The sequence below is a fragment of the Puma concolor genome, chromosome C1, assembly GCF_028749965.1.
Source record: "Puma concolor isolate L17-30 chromosome C1, mPumCon1.1.hap2, whole genome shotgun sequence".
NCBI classification, from domain to species: domain Eukaryota; kingdom Metazoa; phylum Chordata; class Mammalia; order Carnivora; family Felidae; genus Puma; species Puma concolor.
Genome location: NC_141674.1, coordinates 204207296 through 204227248, shown reverse-complemented (window position 1 = coordinate 204227248; position 19953 = coordinate 204207296). Strand labels below are relative to the sequence as shown.

Genomic DNA, 19953 nt, shown 5'->3' with positions numbered 1-19953 from the left:
AACTCCAGACAGGTAAAGCAATATCATCCAACTCTAGATCAGGACTTGACTAACTATGTATGACCTACAGGCCAAATCTAGCCTGCCACTTATTTTCATATAGCCTACAAAGTAGGGTCAGTATGATACTTTGAAATGGCTATTCTTTAAAAGGTTACTCTTTAGGGGCGCCTGGGTGGCTCAGTCAGTTAAGCATCCGATTCTTGATTTTGGCTCAGGGCATGCATGATCTCAGTTTCGTGAGATTGAGCCCCGTGTCGGGTTCTGTGCTGACAGCGCAGAGCTTGCTTGGGATTCTCTCTCTCTCTCTCTCTCTCTCTCTCTCTCTCGTCTCTCTGTCCCCCCACCTCAAAAATAAATTAAAAATTTCTAAAAAATAAAAGGATACTCTTCAAAAGAGAGTAATGTTTACATCAAGTGCTTTATCATATGCCATTCAGTGTTTCTAAATCTTTTCACTTATTTGCTCATTTACTCTTTACAATAACCCTGTGCAGGCAATTAACCATTTTGCACTAAAGCTTCTAGATAGGTTAAGTAAGGAGTCAATAATCACACAGCTAAAGAGTAGTTCAGATGGGGGCGCCTGGGTGGCTCAGCCGGTTGAGTGTCTGACTCTCAATTTTGGCTCAGGTCATGATCTCACAGTTCATGGGATGGAGCCCCATATCTGGCTCCGTGCTGACAGCACAGCACAGAGGCTGCTTGGGATTCTCTCTCTCTCCATCTCTCTGTCCCTCCCCCCACTAGTGCTTTTTTTCTCTCTCTCTCTTTTTTTTTTTTAATTTTTTTTTCAACGTTTATTTATTTTTGGGACAGAGAGAGACAGAGCATGAATGGGGGAGGGGCAGAGAGAGAGGGAGACACAGAATCGGAAACAGGCTCCAGGCTCTGAGCCATCAGCCCAGAGCCTGACGCGGGGCTCGAACTCCCGGACCGCGAGATGGTGACCTGGCTGAAGTCGGACGCTCAACCGACTGCGCCACCCAGGCGCCCCTCTCTCTCTTTCAAAATAAATAAATAAGCATTAAATAAAACTTTTAGAAAAAACATAGGAGGAAATCTTTCTGACTCTGGGTTTGGAAAATATGTCTTCCACGTAACACCAAAAGCATAATACACAAAAAGAAAAAATGGTAATTGAATGTCATCAAAATTCAAAACCTTTGTGCTTCAAAAGACACTCTTATGAAAATAAAAAGACAAATCATAGACTGGGAAAAAATATTTGCAAATCACATATCTGATAAGGGTCTCTTATCCAGAATATACAAAGAATTCTTATAACTCAAGAAGACAGAACCCAATTTACAAATGAGCAAAGGACCGAAGAGCTATTTCACCAAAGAAGATACACAAATGGCTAATAAGCACATGAAAAGACACTCCACATTAGTCATTAGCAAAGTGCAAATTAAAATGACAATAAGCCATTATTTCACACTCACTAGAGTGGCAGTGATAAAAAGACAATAATACAAGCTGGCAAGAATGTGGAGAAATGGGGCCCCTCATACATTGCTGGCGGGAATGTTAAATGATGCAGCCACTTTGGAAAATAGTTTAGTAGTTTCTTAAAATGTTGAATATAAATCACCATCCAACCCAGCAATCCTAGGTATCCACAGAAGAAAAATGAAAACATATATCCACAAAAATACTTCCATATGAGTGTTCATTGCATTATTATTCATAAAAGCCAGAAAGTGGTGACAATTCAAATGCCCATCAACTGATGAACGAAGAAACAAAATGTGATATAGCCATATGACAGAATTCTAATGAGAACGAGCAATAAAAAGGAATGAAGTATTGATATGTCACAAGAAGAAGGAACCTCAAAAATGTTCCGCTAAGTGAAAGGAACCAGATGTAAAAATTGGGTATTGGGGTGCCTGAGTGGCTCAGTCAGTTGAGTGTGCAACTTTGCCTCACGTTGTGATTTTGTGGTTCCGTGAGTTTGAGCCCCACATTGGGCTCTCTGCAGTCAGTGTGGAGCCCACTTTGGATTCTCTGTCTCCCTCTCCCTGCCCTTCCCCTGCTGGTGCGTGCATGTGCGCTCTCTCTCTCTCTCTCTCTCAGAAATAAACATTAAAAAAACAACAAAGAAAAAACCAAACTGTGCACTGTATGATTACATTTATGTGAACTACCTGGAACAGGCAAATCTATGAGACAGAAAGTAGATTAGGGGTTGCCTGGGACCAGGGCTTTGGGAATGATAATGACTTGTAAATGGGTATGAGGGATCTTACTGGGGAGATAAGAATGTTCTAAAACTAGATTATAGTGATGGTTTCACAACTTGGTAAATTTCCTAAAAAATCATTAAAAAAAAAAAAAAAAAAAACGGCGCCCGAGTGGCTCAGTCAGTTGAGCGTCCAACTTCAGCTCAGGTCATGATCTCACAGTTTGTGAGTTCGAGCCCCATGTCGGGCTCTGTGCTGATGGCTCAGAGCCTGGAACCTGCTTCAGATTCTGTGTCTCCCTCTATCTCTGCCCCTCCCCCACTCATGCTCTGTCTTAAAAATAAATTAAAAAAAAAAAAAACATTAAAAAAAACTTTAAAGAAAATAGAAGGAAAGAAATGCAGGCAACATATTCTGGCTAGTTCCCAGGAAGGAAGATTATGGTGTTTCAGAAAACGAAAGGCTTAAATTATGGAAAAAGCCTAAATGTCCATCAACTGATGAATGGATAAAGAAATTGTGGTTTATATACATAATGGAATACTACGTGGCAATGAGAAAGAATGAAATGTGGCCTTTTGTAGCAACGTGGATGGAACTGGAGAGTGTTATGCTAAGTGAAATAAGTCATACAGAGAAAGACAGATACCATATGTTTTCACTCCTATGTGGATCCTGAGAAACTTAACAGATAACCATGGGGGGGGGGGGAAGGAAAAAAAAAGGTTAGAGAGGGAGGGAGCCAAAACATAAGAGACTCTTAAAAAACTGAGAACAAACTGAGGGTTGATGGGGGATGAGAGGGAGGGGAAAGTGGGTGATGGGCATTGAGGAGGGCACCTGTTGGGATGAGCACTGGGTGTTGTATGGAAACCAATTTGACAATAAATTTCATATTAAAAAAAAAGTTAAAATTAAAATTAAAAAAAAGGAAAGGCTTTGTAAGAAAGAACACTATGAATACCAATTAAGCAAAATATTATTCCTCAAAAAAGAATCTCATTCTTTTCATTAGTATACCTATATTAGAAAATATTGTATACTTATTTTTAACTTACTTAAATTTTTTAAAAATTTCTGATTTAATTAAGATTTTTAATTTAATCAAGAAAGATTTCATGGAAAAGCACTTTCTCTCACTATGGAAGTACTAAATAATACCCTCCATTTTTGCCTCTTGCTCTTCAATGCCTAAAACGTTTACCATCAGTCTGCCGACCCCTGCTCTAGGTGAATGCTCTTCCCTTCCGAAAGAGAACCCAATGGGGCACCCGGGTGGCTCAGCTGGTTAAGCATCTGACTTCGGCTCAGGTCATGACCTCACGGTTCGTGAGTTCGAGCCCCACATCAGGCCCTGTGTTGATAGCTCAGAGCCTAGAGCCTGCTTCGAGTTCTATATCTCCCTTTCTCTGCCCCTCCCCCACTTGCACTCTCTCTCTCAAAAATAAACATTAAAAAAAAAAAAGAAAGAAAGAGAAACCTAAGGCCTGTTCTTTCTGTGTCACTAAAGGAGGTTAGCAAATATTGAATTAAATAGATGGATGATTGCAAGAGAATTGGAAAGGGACAAGCTTTCTTTTTCTCCTTATGTTTTTAATACCTCATCTGTGATTAAAATAGTCTAATCCCATCCACAGTATCCTTCTGCCCGTTACCTGCCCTCCTGCCTCGCGCAGCTGACCCTGGATGCGCTGGCAGAAGTCAGGATTGCACAGCAGAGTGAGGGGGGCCTTCAGCTGGACAGGCACAGGGTCAGCGGTCTCTAGCAGGTGCTGCCACTCATCATCGCTGTCGGGCTCCTGAGGCATAGGGGAACGAACAAGGTCAGAAGTGTGTAAGGTTCAAGGGTAGTAGCCCTCAACCTGCAGAATCATGGAGTAAATGCAAGAACCAGGGAATCCTTCAACACAGATGTATTTGCTTTAACCACCGGTTTAAAAAGGTATAGTTTGGCAGTATGTGAGGGGTCTTGAAAAGTCTCTTGGAGAACACTGGCATGTGTTCATAAAGAGGTACCTACAATATGTCCATTTATAATTTTAAAAAATTGGCAATGTCATAAAGGCAATCAGTAAGGGAATAATAAATCATGGCACATCCATATTAAGAAATATGATGAAGTTATTAAAAAGATTATAGTACTCGGGCGCCTGGGTGGCTGAGTCGGTTAAGTGTCCGAGCGTCCGACTTCAGCTCAGGTCATGATCTCATGGTTCGTGGGTTCAAGCCCCATGTCAGGCTCTGTGCTGACAGCTCAGAGCCTGGAGCCTGCTTCGGATTCTGTCTCTGTCTCTCTGCCTCTCCCCTCCTCATGCTCTGTCTGTCTCTCTCTCTCAAATATAAAATAAAAAAACAAACAAAAAAAATAGAAAAAAAAGATTATAGTACTGAGGACACATCACTAATGTAGTATTCTGACCAAAACTACATAAATGAATTTAATCATGAGAAAGTATCAATTTGAGGAACATTCTCCAAAATAACTGGCCTGTGTACCCCAAAAATGTCAGTCATGAAAGACAAAGAAAGACTAGGAACTATTCCAGATTAAAGGAAACTAATGAGATATAACAATGAAAGCAATGCATAACCCTGGATTGGATCATGGACCAGGAAAAAATTTTTTTTGCTATAAGGAATAGTACTGGACCAATTGGCAAACTTTGAATATGGATTATAGATCAAGTAGCAGAATTGTATCAATGTTAAATTTCTGGCTTCTGTAATTGTACTGTAGTAGTGTAGGTCAAGGATCTTGTTCTTAACCAATGTGCACTAAAGTGCTTAGGGGTAAAGGGACATGATTGCATCTTACCCTAAAATGACTCAAGAAAGAGGATACACCCTTATATAAGCAGACATATACAGAGAGAAAATCATAAAGCCACTGTGGCAGAATTTGAAGAGTTGGTGAATCTGGATGAAGGGCATACAGGAATTCTTTGTGGTATCCTCACAATTATTCTTGAAGCTTGAAACTATTTCAAAATAAAAAGTTAACTACCCCCCCCCCCAAAAAAAAAGCCAGAAAAGATTAAGGTAGAATTATATGTTCAGATGTAGAAAGATCTCCAAAATGGATCATCTGGTAAGAGAGGCATGATGCAAAACAGTACATGTAGTGTGAACTCAATAACATTAAAATAGTCAAACTACAGATTTCTATGTATGCGTATACATACATGTAGAAGTGCAAACGTTTGGAAAAAGAAAGACTAAACTAATAATGGCAGACACCTCTGTAACTGGGGTAAGACGCAAGAAGGACTTCCATTTCTACCCATGTGTTCCAATTTTTGATAATCACATGTTTATACTGTGCAATTAAAAATCTACACATTAAGAAAGCAATTTTTAACACCAGAGGAGCTTGTTTTTGGATGGTTGGGAATCACTGTTCTAGAAAAACATGTACCCAGACCCAACATCTGATAGCAAGGTCAAGGCCAAGAGGGGCCCCCACAGCTCACCTCATTTTCTAGGTCCACTGCATCAATGCTCCGCTGGCTCACCACCTCTGGCCTCAGCTCTAGGAGAGCTGGTTCAGAATCCTGGCTGATCTGGTTTTCCCTGCCAGAGGAACAGGGAACAGGAAGAGTTCCAGACCTGTGAGACTTAGGGTTCATCTACATATTCCTCTCTCTAGGCCCAAGATACGAATGAAAAACGAGCCACATAGGACTGGATAGAAAAGAGCTTTCTTCTAGGATATGGCAGGACAGGATGTTGACCACTACACATATCCTTGACTGCCCTTCCACTCTGAACCTTACTCTCAAGCCTACCTTGGCAGTTTTCACCTGTAGTTCTCAACTCAAATATCTTCCCTTTTACATGGAGACAATTCTTTCCTTCTCAGTTAATGTACAACTGAGGCATAAAGAAAGGAAAATTCCCATTACCACTGATGAATCAGGAAAGTATCCAGAATCGGAATTCAAGAACACAGGACCTGGATTCCGAGGGCCCTGTCCATACTTAGGTGGTGGCTAGTGATAGACACCATTTTGTATTTGTTTTGACTAAAACCAAAGATCTTCAAGGGACCTCCATCTATAAACCCCTGGCTAGCCCCTCCTCACCGAGGTACAGGGGGGGCCTCTCCAGCCCCCCACTCAGCCCAGCTGTTCTTCATTTCTGAGGCCAAGATCCCAGCCAAGAGGCCTGGTTCCTGAGGAGTGGCTCTTGGTCTGGGCAGAGGGGCTGTGCCAGAAGCCATCTTGCTGGTCCTGTCCTCTTGCTCAAGGGCAGGTCCTGTGTTCTGGTGTTTCTGTGGGAAATGGGCAGGAGACACACTGAATCAAAACTATTTGGTTGTGGGGTGGGCTGCCTGGGTGGCTCAGTGGGTTAAGCATCTGGCCCTTGGTTTTGGCTCAGGTCATGATCTTGTGGTTCCTGAGTTCGAGCCCTGCATCAGGCTCTGAGTGGACAGTGTGGAGCCAGCTTGGGATTCTCTCTCTCTCTCTCTCTCTCTCTCTCTCTTTCTCTCTGCCCCTCCCCTGCGCATGCCCTTTCTCAAAATGAATAAATTTAAAAACAAAACAAAATCATTCATAGGTATGAATGGTACCTACTCAGAGGGCAGAATGAAACCTATTCATGGCCCTTTCTCAACCTTCCTTCTCCAATTCTCTCAGTCACTAGGCTGGTCATGTCACATATTCCCTTCTGTCCACATACCTTCTGCTTGGCCTCCTCAGCCATGTGTTTACAGGCTTGTCGCAAGATTCGAGAACGATTGCCCTTGGGGGCCAGCTGGTGTGCCTGTTGGTCCTTTAGGACCTGAAGTTCTGGGGGTAGGCGACTGGTGAATGGGGTACCCAAATCTGGGCCTGCTGGTTCAGTTATTACTGTAGGGAAGAAGAGGGAGAATATGTGATCACACTGGGACTGCACCACCATCTCCACTTGGCCAGAGACAACTTCAGTGTCCTCAGGCTTCTGTGGAAGGAGGCCATTTTGACAATGTGACAAAGAGGGAGTGGGGTTGCAAGAGAAGTGCCAAAGGTTAGGCAAAAGGTTAGGAAGAAAGTTCCAGCTGGTAGGGTAAAGCAGACATGTTACATCCAGACACTGGGGGAAGGGGGTAGATTGGAAAGAGCACCAGGGAAGTGTAAAAGCCCTGGGAACCCCAATGACTCACTGGTGACACGACCAGCTATAAAGGGGTGATGTAAGAGATCTGGCCAGGACAGACGCTGCCTAGGGTCCTTGGTGAGCAGTCCCTGCAGGAAGTTCTGTGGAGAGAAAAAATACCCCATGGGTCATCGCTTTCCTACAGACTCCCTCTAACTCACCAGCAGAACTAGGAAACCAAGACTCCTGAGTCCGTTCCATCAGCAAACTAGCTGGTCTTGATCATGCCCTCTCTAATCCTATCCTTAGGCCTCATTTAGCTGGCTTCAGGGAGAGACTTCTCTGCCTCACCTCCTGCAGAGCCCCAATTCCTGTCCAGAGACTTACTGTCACCTTCACAATCATCTTCAGAAAGCAAACATTCAAAAGAGTCCGAATTGCTCACTTTGCCCTCCCTTTGATTGCGGGTTTGTTTGCAGCTGGGTAGGACCAGAAGCATTGGTGGTTAAAAGCACACTCACACACAAGTCATTGTGTAAAGATGTGTTTGGGAGCACAGAAAAACAGAAATCTTTCAGCAAGTCTTGAGATGGCAGAAGGGAAAGGAGACTGCCTCTGAAAAGGGTGTATCTGTTATGGTGTATCCTTGGGAAAATCCCCAGTTGGGCCTAAAATAGGGATAGAAGGTACTGGTCGATTATGACCACTGTTCTAAAACAAGGTGATTAGTATATTGTGGCTCTTGCTGAAGATGCCTGCCTGTCTGCTCTAAGGGAGAATGAATATCCTATGTAGATCACCCACTTAAATTTCTTTTGCTTAGATTCTTTTTGATAATTATTTGAGCCTCCCCAACTAAATAGGTTAGGGAGAAACTTGTCCCTTTTCATCTTAGACAGGCCAAGGGAAAGTTATAATGAGACTGCACTCTGGGAAAAGGTTGCACTTAAATTCCATTGAGGGCCCAAATTTTGCCCTAGATAAGAAATAAAAAGGGTCAACTCTTTATTCTCCCTCCCTCCCTCACCTCCTGAGACTTAGCTGCAATCAACAGATACCACTTCTATCATCTGCCCCTAATCGCTGATTTAGCCCCACTAGCTCTGGCCATTTGGATTTCTGAAGATTCCTTCTTTCAGGAAGAAGACTAAGAAGTCTGTGGGCAAATCTAGATATCATGAGGACTTTGCATCTGATAGGAAGTAAGTGGAAGAGAGGATGTGTAAAAGGACAGTTTCTGTCTCTGGTGGCTTGAAACTACCTTACCATTGTGATAAAGAATAGCCTGCCCTGGGGGCACCTGGGTGGCTCGGTGGGGTAAGCATCTAACTCTTGATTTCAGCTCAGGTCATGATCTCACAGGTTCGTGAGTTCAAGCCCCACATTGGGCTCTGCACTAGAGCAGAGCCTGCTTGGGATTCTCTCTCTCCCCTCTCTCTCTGTCCCTCCCCACCGCGTGTACGTGCTTTCTCTTAAAACAAATAAATAGACTTAAAAAAAACACACACACGTATACACACATACATACATATGAATATACATACACATATATACACACACGCATACATAGAATAGCCCACTATGTATATGAATAGCCCGCCCCAAGGAGGGGCTGGCTGGTATTCCCAAATTCTGCAGAGTTTAGAACAGCCTCCGAGAAGAAGCCCCTGCAGCAGAAAAGCAACGCAGCTTGGCCCAGCTCCCACATTAGTTCAGTAACGGCAGAGTCTTGCCCCAGATTTTGGAAAAGGGAACCAGGGCAGAGGAAGACAGGTTTCTAATGCAAAAGTAATCTCCCTTTCGACGTTCATTACCTTGAAGCAAGGACTAATGGTGGTCGGCCAGCGCACAGGGTCCTTGAGAATGAGGCTGACCAACTGAAAGATGCTGGTAGTGTAGAAGGGAGGGGTGCCCACAGCCAGCTCATACAGTATGCAGCCCACAGACCAGAGGTCTGCAGTGTGGTCGTACGGTCGCTCTTCCACCAGCTCTGGAGACATATAAAGTGGTGTGCCTTTGATGGATGTCAGCACCATCGTGTTGGTGCTCATTGCCCTGGCAAATCTGCAGGAGATGAGGGAACAGAGTTGGGAAGAGAAAAAACATATTCAATAAAAACAAGGCCTATCATGGTGTGAGATATCCCAAACTCAAACAGAGAACACCTTCCAAAGACCCAACAGGAACCCCTAGTCTTTTAGCTCGGGTTCTAAAATGAGGTCCAGGTAAGTTAAGCATATGGTCGAAGACTCCTTGCAGAACTGGAAGCTGAGACAGAAGGTCAGGGTCCTCACCCAAAGTCACAGAGCTTGATGCCACCACCCTTGGCAAGGAGGATGTTCTGAGGTTTCATGTCACGGTGGAGAATGCGGTGGGAATGCAGATAGTACAGAGCGGACACCAACTGGGCAGCAATGGCCTGAACCTAGGGGTCAAACAGGCAGGGGAAGGAAAGGAGAGGCCAGAGGAAGGAGCCTACTGACGAGCCCAAAGACATTTCCCTAAATTACTGATGAGATCTTCTCTTCTTGCTCTTTCTTCCAGAGCTTCCCACATCTTCCTTAGCTCTTGACTCCCATTCACTCATTCTTTCATTTGTTCGTTCACTCATTCAAGGAAAATGTATCGAGTCTCACTAGCTGTGACCTGGGATGGGCAAATTATCTCGTGCCTCTCATATGCATCATCTGTAAGCTCATGATAATAATACCACCTCCTTTATAGGATTATTGTGAGGATTAAACAAGTCAAAGCATGCCATGCTCAGAATGGTGCCTGGCATTTAGTAAGCCTTCAATATACATTAGCTGTTACTAAAAAAAAAATTTTTTTTTTGTTTATTTAGTTTTTGAGAGAGACAGATGGAGCACAAGTGGTGGAAGGGCAGAGAGAGGGGGAGACACAGAATCAGAAACAGACTCCAGGCTCTGAGCCATCAGCACAGATTCTGACGCAGGGCTCGAACTCACAGACCGGGAGATCATGACCTGAGCCGAAGTCGGATGCTCAACTGACTGAGCCACCCAGGTGCCTCTACATTAGCTGTTATTAAACATGACAAAGTCTTTTTTCTCAAGACAAGTAATCAGACAACAAACAAGACAGACAAAATAAGTACGATGATGACTTACAAATGACAATGCTTAGAAAGAAATGGATTGCTACAACAGGAAGTCCTGGGGGGGGGGGGCTACTTGTTAGAGTACAGAGAAATCCCTAGAATGAGTGTGGCTGGAGAATGTGTTCCACCAAATCCCACTGCCAACCACCAGGTCTTGGTGGTGAATCCTGCCTTAACAACAACTCTTATTCCCTTCCTGCCCTCTCTGATACCACCACACGTGCTATCTGGTGACAGCAAAAGCATTAATAACAGGAATGTTGAATACTGTGCATCAGGCACTCTTTTAAATGCTTTATATGAGGGGTGCCTGGGTGTTTCAGTCAGTTAAGCATCCAACTTTGGCTCAGGGCATGATCTCACAGTTCATGGGTTTGAGTCCCACATCAGGGTCCATGCTGATGGTGCAGAGCCTACTTGGGATTCTCTCTCTCTCCTTCTCTCTCTGCCTCTCCCATGCTCAAGCTTTCTCTCTCTCTCAAAAATAAAAAAAAAAAAATTTTAAAGATTTAAATGCTTTACATGAATTCATTAATCTTCACAATAGTCTCATGAGACAGACATTAAAATGACATCCATTTTTATTTTTATTTTTTTTAATTTTTTTAATTAAAAAAAATTTTTTTAACGTTTATTTATTTTTGAGACAGAGAGAGACAGAGCATGAACGGGGGAGGGGCAGAGAGAGAGGGAGACACAGAATGGGAAGCAGGCTCCAGGCTCTGAGCCATCAGCCCAGAGCCCGACGCGGGGCTCGAACTCACGGACCGCGAGATTGTGACCTGAGCTGAAGTTGGACGCTTAACCGACTGAGCCACCCAGGCGCCCCGATGACATCCATTTTTAAATGAGGAAACTGAGTGCTAAGAAGTTAAGGTAACTCGCCCAAAAGGATCCAGGTAGAAAGTGGCAGAGACAACTTTGTACTCAGAGATTTTGGCTCCAGTGTTCACCTACTTTACTGACATGCCACACTGTCTCTATATACACCTAGACTCTTATAGTTTCCTCAGGAGTTTTCAAAATGGAGAATCTCAGTGCCCTCAGCTTTTGCTACCAGTCCTTAATCTGAAAAGAGGTCAGGGTAGGGGACAAGTTTGAGCGAGGAAACATACCTGGTCTTCTGGAAGTTTTCCATCATCTTCCAAGATCTGAAAGAGCTCTCCCTCAGCATAGTCTGTCACCACCACCACCTGCAGGGAGAAGGCAATGGTACTGATGGCTCCAGATTTATGCATTCTGAGGCTGGGAAATTTGAGGGACCCTTCTTCCTGGGGAGAGGTGACCCAAAACTGAAGTGCACCTCTTTGTCAGTTTCAAAGCTGTCAAGCATATGCACAATGTTGGGATGCCGCAGACCCCGCATGATTTCAATCTCTCGTTGCAGATTCCTCAGCTCCTTCTCTGAACGTCCCAGTTTTGGAATGAACTTCAGGGCCACCACCTGTCAGTGGTAAGATGAAGAGTCAAGGCCTAACCATGCTATTGAAACATTCACCTCGGAGCTCCAGAACTCAGGCTTCAGATTGTTTGGGCAAATTCTCATTACCTGCTAGTCTCCTACTCCTCTTCCTTACAGTACCCTGGCCTTATCCAGACTCCCCCCACCTCTTGCCCTCGGAGAAAACAGCCTCTGCCAGACAGATCCCTTTGGTGGAATCTGGGAGAGGTGTTCTGATCTGGGTAAAGAACTCTTGGTAAAAATTTAAGAGATTTAGGGGAAAGAGAAGGAAGAAAAAAATGAAGAAGGAAGAATAAAGTTAAGGTGGTTTATCTCTTCCTGCGTGGTATGATAGACAATAACAATAATAAAAATAAAATTTATTGTTTACTAGGTGCCAGACACTATACTAATGTAGTGATTCAGCATGAATCCTATTTAATCCTCAAGCCCCATCAATCAGATACTGTTCTTATCTTCTTTCTACAGATGAGGAAACTGAGACATTGAGAGTTTAAGTAACTTATCCACAGTTCTAAGGCTAGAAATGGTGGATCTAGGGTCTGAACCTAGTAATCCAATATTAGAGCACACACTCCACAAGAGGAATGACCGAGTCAGTGCCTTTGGAATACAGGTCCGTATTCTGGTCCCTGTAGAATCCCACCCAAGAGATATCCCTCCTTGTTCACCACCTGAGCACTGTATTTTCTTCGACCCTTGTACACCCTCCCAAAAGAGCCTTCTCCGATCATCTCCAACACGTGGTACTTCTCCATGACAGAGATTTCAGGATCCTTCAGATGGAAGGAGGTAGAGATGGTGGTGAAGGGCTACAGCTCCAGGGACAGCTCCACACATCTAGGAGGCCTGGGTCGGGCATAAAAGAAAGGTTCATGTTAGCCACCTTGCCTTTTCCTTTTTCATAATAATCCAGGCCTCAAAAACATGGTAGGGTGGAGTGGATGGAAAGATGAGATCTTGGGAGCAAACAGAGAGCCTCTTGTTCTCCCTCCTTTTCAACCTCCTTATGGCCCCCAACCCAACCTCGTTCCCACCGAAACCCGTGCCCCACGCCCCTCTCCACGCAGCTCCGCCCACTCGACCGCTCCCCCTCTTCTTCAATCCAGCTTCTCCCCTCGGCCCCGCCCCCTCCGTCCCGCCTCGCCCACCCGACCCCGCCCCTTCCATCCAGCCTTGCCTACCGACCCCGCCCCTTCCAGTCTCCCCAGGTTCCTACCACCGCCAACCTCCTCAATACCCCCGCCAGTGCCACCTGCCCGCGCGCTTCGCAGACCGGAGCCCCACTCTCACCCCCAGCCTAGGAGCTTCAAGCTCCTCAGGCCGAGGGATGCAGGCCCTGGCCTTCAGCCCCGCCCCTTCCGGCTGCCTGTGGATTTTGCCTGACTTCTCCACCCCCGCTGCCTTTCTCTTTAGACTCCCATTGTTACCACATGTGCTCGCTGGAACTGGTCAGAGAGGTTCAGAGGACAAAGGCTTTCAGAAGTATTGGAGAGTCGTCGGACCACCCATAGGCACTTTCTAGGGCACTTCCGATCCCTCTCTTGGCCATCAGGACCCACTAAGGACCTGGAGTCTATGGTTGCCTAGAAACGGCCCGTACCCACCCTCCCTCGTTCCCTCCCTTAACCTGCCGCCTCCGACTTCCCCGAGAGTATTTCCGGTTCCGGCTGTGGGCCGGAGAAGACATGGCGGCGTCTGCGTCGGCAGCTGCCGGGGAGGAGGACTGGTAACTTTGGGGGCATGGGCTTTGGCTGGCCGCCTGGATCCGGTCCGGGGGACTGGCAGTGGCCGCGGACGGTCCGTATGGCGGGCGCGTGGGGCGGAGCGAGGGATAAGGGATTGCAGAGACGCTGACATGTCTCAGAGAGCTTCTGCACTGGGGAGCGGGAGGTGGAGGGGCGCTGATCTGATGGAGAGGAGACAGGATCTGCGCCGCCCAGGCCAGCTCGGGCTGCGCCTTGTCTGGCTCGATCCTCTCTTCTCCCTTGAAGTGGATTTGCCCAGGGTCCCATGCCTGTTTATCAACACACACACACACACACACACACACACACACACACCCCGCCGCTTTTTACTTCCCAGAATGATGTCCTCCAGCTCACGTCCCTCTTTCCCCTTGGATCAGCCTAGTTCCGCCGAGGCTTTCCTCGACCTTCTCCCTCCCCGCCAGCACTAATGAGGACTATTGTCTGAATAAAGCTTTACACCTCACAAAATGCTCTCCTAGTCCTTCTCTCTCTCAAACGTTCTCAACAAGAGACCAAAACCTGGAAGGACTCTGGGATTTGGAAATAAGATAAATGTGGGTTCACTCCGCATTTTATTAGCTGGGTGATGCTAACCAGGCCACCTAGCTTCTGTGAGTCAGTGTACTCAGATGTAAAAAAGTGGGTGTGGCATCTACCTCATAGAATAGTTGAGAGGATCACGATGGATTTGTAACCTATATAAAAGCCTTCTTTTCATTAATAACTGAGGTGTGGGCACTAGATGGGGCATCTAGTGGGACTAGATGAGGCCTGAAGAGGCAAATCGGTTTGCTAAAAAGGTACATAGTTATGACTAGGAATCCAAGTTATCTGACTCCAAATCTTATGTTTTTAGGACTAGCACTCTTATGATCTCCCCCGCCCTTTTTTTTTTGGCCACCACCTTCCCACCATCCCATCCCATCCCTCACATCCAGGGCAAGTCACAGCTATGGTGGGGTGAAGTATTGAAGGGCCTCTTAATGGAGGTTACACGTCAGTGTTTCATTGGTTCAGGGAGCCCAGCCTGTGTTGGCCTTTATTGAGACCATCTAGGCTCATGGTTTTTCAACCCTCTTCAGGGGAACTTTAAGATTTGGAGGAGACACTTTGAGCCATGGAAAGGGTAGCAGTGGTTGCACAGCTGGCTTGTGATGCTCTGAGACTCCCATACTCATGTCAACCAAAGTACTCCACTGTTACCTATTTTATATTTTGAGGCCTGTAAGACTTAAAAAGAAAGTTTGAGAGCCAGTAATATATAGGTCATGCTAGGGCAGACCTGCTCTTGATGAAGAGGTAACAATAACTATAGAAAGGAAACCAAGAATGCATTTTTACATGCATTGCCTGGGTAGAGCTACGGACTCAACCCAGCCACTCATCTTCAATGGCATTACAACTGCTGTTTCTAGGATTAAATATGTATGTCCTCTCATTTACATTTGACCACCAGATCCTGACCTAAACAGGTTGATCTAGATCAGCCAAACAACAAGGGTCATGAATACATTGAATATTAACTACATCCTTCCTTCTTTCAAGGGAGAAAGTTATATACCAATAGGAGAAAAGAGGACATAGACTAGCTACTGTGGCCAAGATATTGTTAAATACTTTACATAAATAACCTTTTATTCTCTAACCCTAGAGAGTAGGTGGTATTATATATGGTAGGTTGACTCAAGCTTACAGAGATAATTACTCAGATCATGTAACTGGTAAGTGACTGGTACCTGTTACTCCAAAGTTGGTGGCTCTTTTGTATCATGGCCTTTATCTCTTTTTCTTGGTATCTCTTTTTGAATAGGCTTAGGGTGACTGATACTGGCAGTATGTGTAGACCCTGGGACCCATGTGAACAGTGGTGTAGGGAAATCCAGGAGCGGTATTGGTAATCAATGGACGTGATATTTCTGGGTCAGATAGATGGCCAATCAACAGTGCGATGGAACTTAAAAAGGAGGTCAGGGAACCTGGCTCTGGTTCTAGTTCTGCCTCTGTTAAACTTTGACATTTGAGCTAGTTATTTCACCTTCCTGGGAATCCATTTCCTCAACTGTTGACAGAGTAACTTCCATGCTTCCTTCCTGGCCACTTGACAGCTTAAAACATATTTCCCCCATTTTTATGGAGGTTAGCAAGAGAATGCACTCAGGTAGAGTGCCAGTTTTCTACAAAGCCAGCCTTCATTGGCTTTAGCAGGCTTTAGCAGGGAGAGCTGTAATGGTGAGTCAATCTCCCCCTGTCTCTCTAGGGTACTTCCCTCTGAAGTCGAGGTGTTAGAGTCTATCTATCTGGATGAACTACAGGTGGTTAAAGGAAATGGAAGGTACGTATTCAACTAGAGGTGGGCAGGAGTCCCCTTAGTAATGAGAGGATTCCGTGGAGAATCCGTGAGCCTTGATCCAGAGAAAATGTTGCTCTCCTGGAGACAAAGACTATTCCTTTAATCTCCAAAAGAAAGAGCCCAGTGCTCACTTCCTCCACCCACTTTACTGTCTCACCTCCATTTTCCCCAGTCCTCAAACTCCTGCCTAGTCACATCCCAGGTCCCCACTTTATCCATTTGCAGATCTTCACCATGGGAAATCTACATTACCCTGCACCCTGCCACGGCAGAAGATCAGGATTCACAGTATGTCTGCTTCACTCTGGTGCTTCAGGTCCCAGCACAGGTGAGGCCCCTACTTTATGGTAGCAAAGAGAGGAAGGGGAGAGGCCCTGAGGTGGAGTGCTTTAGCAGTAACTTGTTATTCTCTCCCACTAGTACCCCAATGAGGTGCCACAGATCTCTATCCGTAACCCCCGAGGACTCTCAGACGAACAGATCCACAAGTAAGTTGGACAGTTCAGAGGAGGGAAAAGGAGATACAGCTCAGTCTGGTGAGGGGAGGGGGCAGGCCTAATGTTTGCTTTGCCCTTTTTAGGATTTCGCAGGCACTGAGCCATGTGGCCAATGCTGGGCTGGGTACTGCCATGCTCTATGAACTCATCGAGGTAAGAGGTGTCCTGGCTTGGGAAACTGCTAGAGCAGTTTCTCTCAAGGGAGGTAATGGGCCTAGAATCTTAAATATGTCTGGAGTCATTAATTTAGTCCTTGTTTAGGTAAGGCCTAAATCCAGAAAAATAAGGTTTTCTTCTGTTTCTGAGAATACCCCCCCTCCAAAAAAAAGACAGTTCTGTAGCTTCCCCAAGTTGCCTATGGCAGTATCTTGAAAATTACTTTTTCTCTTTAACTTGGATTTTTTTTATTCCATTTCAGTGCATTCTCTTGGCATTGGTGGCTGAAAGTAGCAAGAGATAGGGGCCTTGCTTAGAGGATCTAGCCACAAATGAACATTTGAAGGCTCACCTGCCCTTGGAACTGACTGAGAAAATCATGGTTCAGAGTTTCTACCCCGATGAAATTAACAACACACAGGGAACACATAGAGCTACACGTTCACATACACAGATAATTTCTGTTGCTTGAGATTAAAAACACACAATAAGTACGGTCTTGTTTTCCTTAACTTCGAGTTTTGAGAAAAAATGTTTAGAAGAGAATGAAGGTGGGCGGCCCAGAGTCAGAGAGTGGGCTTAGACCATTGTAGTGCTCCTGAGCCCGGCCTCCACAATGCCACTTTGAACTTTGCAGAATTCCAGAGTATTAGCTATTCAGACAGCAGTGCAGATGTGTTAGTTCATTGCCTAACTTGATGCCTGAGTTCTCTGTCTGTTTGGGTTGTCCATGCTTTGACTTTCTTTCTGAAGGCTGACTCCAGAACAGACTTTTGGGTGGGAGTGATACTCAGAGAGGTTTAACCTAGGAACACCTCCCAGAAGATACGTTTTAATTGAACATTTTGTTCTCTGAAGGTGTATTACTTTCATCCCCGAGACATATTAAAAGTGATTTAATGAGTGGAAAAATAATGAAATTGGATTTTGCAGCTGGGTAGATTCTGGGGGATGGGCGGGGCCATGGAGGATTGATTCCTCCCTTGGTGAATCCTCCCTTCCTCACCAAGACAGAAACTCATGAACACAAAGTAACATTGACTTGATAGGAGACAGTCCCTCCAGTCACTCCTGGGAATAATAGACAGGCTTTGTTCACAGTTCTTGCCCCTGCCTCCCTGTTTGAACAGTGTCTTCTCTCCTTTCAGAAAGGGAAGGAAATTCTCACAGATAACAACATCCCCCATGGCCAGTGTGTCATCTGCCTGTACGGTTTCCAGGTGGGTTTCTCTCTTGGGACCTGGGGTCTGCTTGGGATGGGCAGTGGAGGGCTCATGAGAGCTCTGATGTCATGCTGGATGTCTTCCTGCCTTCAGGAGAAGGAGGCCTTTACCAAAACCCCCTGTTACCACTACTTCCACTGCCACTGCCTTGCTCGGTATATCCAGCACATGGAGCATGAGCTCCAGGCGCAAGGACAGGAGCAGGAACGACAGCATGCCGCAACCAAGCAGGTCAGCTCCCCAGCCCCTGCTCCCACCTGACCCCCCGCGTCACACCCTTTCTGTCTCTCCACTCCAGGGGCTCTTCACCTTTTTAGGGTCACAGATACCTTTGAGGTTAATGAAAGCTCACCTCTGTCCAGAAAAAAAGGTCATTCTTTTAAACATATCTATGTACTGCTGTAGTTTCAGAGAGTTCCCACATCTCCATCTAGGGAGACGACTCCTGTCCTATCCTTCACTACTGAACGGTGTACCTCTGCCCTTCGTCCCAGCCCCGTGTGGATTAGGCTGGCTGACTGGGTTAGGCAGCTGGCGAGCACCATTGGCTGTGAAGCAGGGCTCTGATTGCTCCTCTGTTTTTAGAAGGCAGTCGGTGTGCAGTGTCCGGTGTGCAGAGAGCCCCTCGTGTATGATCTTGCCTCACTGAAAGCAGCCCCCGAACCTCAACAGCCCATGGTAAGGGAACCCCCTTCTCATCTGAGCCAGAAATAATGGCATTCTCCAAGGAGGGAGGGATGGCATCTTGTCCGCTTCGAATGGGATCTTGGGAATTGGGCTTGACCAGCCTGGGACCTCTCTGCAGAGCCGTAGCCCCCACTAGGCTAAGACTTTGGGAGCCCCATCTGAGCGACAAGCCCAAGAACCTTGTACAGGGGGTGCCTGTGGCTCAGCCGGTTGAGCACCTGGCTCCTGATTTCAGCTCAGGTCATGGTCCCAGGGTCATGGGATTGAGCCCTTAATCAGGGCACTGCATTGAGTGTGGAGCCTGCTTGGGATCCTCTCTGCCTCTGTCCCTCTCGCTCGCATCCTCTCTCAAAGAGAAAAAAGGAACCTTGTGCAGATTTCCTGAGGCAATCCTGAAAGAGCAGGGGTTCAAGTCTGCCTTCTACTGTTTATTTTTTCCTCCTTGTCATTCTGCTCGCTTCCCTCTAGGAGCTGTACCAGCCTAACGCAGAGAGCTTGCGCCAGCAAGAAGAGCGCAAGCGGCTCTACCAAAGGCAGCAGGAGCGGGGGGGTATCATCGACCTTGAGGCTGAGCGTAATCGGTACTTCATCAGCCTCCAGCAGGTGAGGAAAGGCTTTCTCAGTCCTCACTTAATGCCACCTACCCTCCCACCAGCACGCGTCTGCCATTGTGGCCCTGAGGGTGAGCTCTCTTCTACCCTTGAGGCTGCTGGTGGTCAGCTCCAGTAGTGAGCAAGGGGCCTGCAGTTCCCCGCTTTGGGGAACTGCGTCTCCCTCACTGTATCTGCTCACTTCTTTCTAGCCTCCTGCCCCTTTGGAACCAGAGTCAGCTGTAGATGCCTCCAGAGGATCCCACCCACCCAGTGCCCTTGACACAGAACTGTCCACCTCATCAACTGCCCAACCCAACCTATCAGCTCCTCTGCCTGTGGCCTCCCAGCACACGTGTGAGAAGATTCCAGGGGCTGGGCCAAATCAGCAAAGGTTGGGCGAGACCCCGAAAACTATGCTAGATCCTCCCCGGGCCGGTCGAGGCCCCTGGAGACAGCCTGAACGGAGGCACCTAAAGGGAGGGGAGTGCAATGCCCACAAAGGTACCAATGACACCCAGGAACTGCCACCTCCCGAGGGGCCCCTCAAGGAGCCCATGGACCTAAAGCCAGAACCCTGTAGCCAAGGGGTTAAAGGTCCTCCCCAAGAGAAGGGGCCTGGCACTTGGCAGGGTCCCCCACCCCGCAGGACTCGGGACTGTGCTCGCTGGGAGCGCTCCAAGGGTCGGACTCCGGGCTCTTCCTACCCCCGCCTGCCTCGGGGTCGGGGAGCCTATCGTCCTGGTACTCGAAGGGAGCCCCTGAGCCTGGAGTCTGAGGATGGTTCCTAGCAGTACTGTGGGGGGACAGGGATTTGGGGCGGCAGGGGGCAATAAAGAGATCTGGCCTTG

The 19953-nt window shown here is 46.5% G+C and overlaps 2 protein-coding genes across 6 annotated transcripts in view; one reads left to right on the top strand and one right to left on the bottom strand.

Annotated features, from left to right (window-relative positions):
* The window catches only part of STK36 (serine/threonine kinase 36), a 26521-nt gene extending 13105 nt beyond the window's left edge, over window positions 1–13416 (bottom strand). For 2 of the 4 annotated variants that reach the window (XM_086719633.1, XM_086719636.1), the window contains exons 1-11: window positions 13078–13191; window positions 12523–12697; window positions 11690–11830; window positions 11502–11579; window positions 9560–9690; window positions 9080–9329; window positions 7333–7426; window positions 6870–7039; window positions 6272–6459; window positions 5660–5759; window positions 3845–3988 (exon numbers count right to left, since the gene is read on the bottom strand). In XM_086719633.1, the coding sequence (XP_086575759.1) occupies window positions 3845–3988; window positions 5660–5759; window positions 6272–6459; window positions 6870–7039; window positions 7333–7426; window positions 9080–9329; window positions 9560–9690; window positions 11502–11579; window positions 11690–11830; window positions 12523–12606 (1380 nt within the window). In that variant the 5' untranslated portion in view covers window positions 12607–12697; window positions 13078–13191. Of the gene's footprint in view, window positions 1–3844; window positions 3989–5659; window positions 5760–6271; window positions 6460–6869; window positions 7040–7332; window positions 7427–9079; window positions 9330–9559; window positions 9691–11501; window positions 11580–11689; window positions 11831–12522; window positions 12698–13077; window positions 13200–13278 lie in introns of those variants that run through there. The other 2 variants (XM_086719635.1, XM_086719634.1) reach the window with 2 other exon arrangements.
* RNF25 (ring finger protein 25) lies at window positions 13229–19953 on the top strand. Of its 2 annotated transcripts, none has more exons than XM_086719648.1 (10): window positions 13229–13577; window positions 15857–15931; window positions 16175–16277; window positions 16370–16437; window positions 16530–16599; window positions 17751–17822; window positions 17919–18056; window positions 18414–18503; window positions 18981–19115; window positions 19315–19953. In XM_086719648.1, the coding sequence occupies exons 1-10, from the start codon at window positions 13537–13539 to the stop codon at window positions 19891–19893; spliced, it is 1371 nt and encodes a 456-aa protein (XP_086575774.1). In that variant the 5' UTR covers window positions 13229–13536; the 3' UTR covers window positions 19894–19953. The 2 variants fall into 2 exon arrangements, with proteins under 2 accessions (XP_086575774.1, XP_025791009.2); XM_025935224.2 differs by having other exon boundaries at window positions 18411–18503.

Coding starts and splice junctions, on each gene's coding strand:
- RNF25 (XM_025935224.2), top strand. CDS start 13,537: ATGGCGGCGTCTGCGTCGGCAGCTGCCGGGGAGGAGGACTG. Junction 16,278..16,369: donor TGCTTCAGGTCCCAGCACAG/GTGAGGCCCCTA, acceptor CTCTCCCACTAG/TACCCCAATGAGGTGCCACA. Junction 18,057..18,410: donor AGCATGCCGCAACCAAGCAG/GTCAGCTCCCCA, acceptor CTCTGTTTTTAG/AAGGCAGTCGGTGTGCAGTG.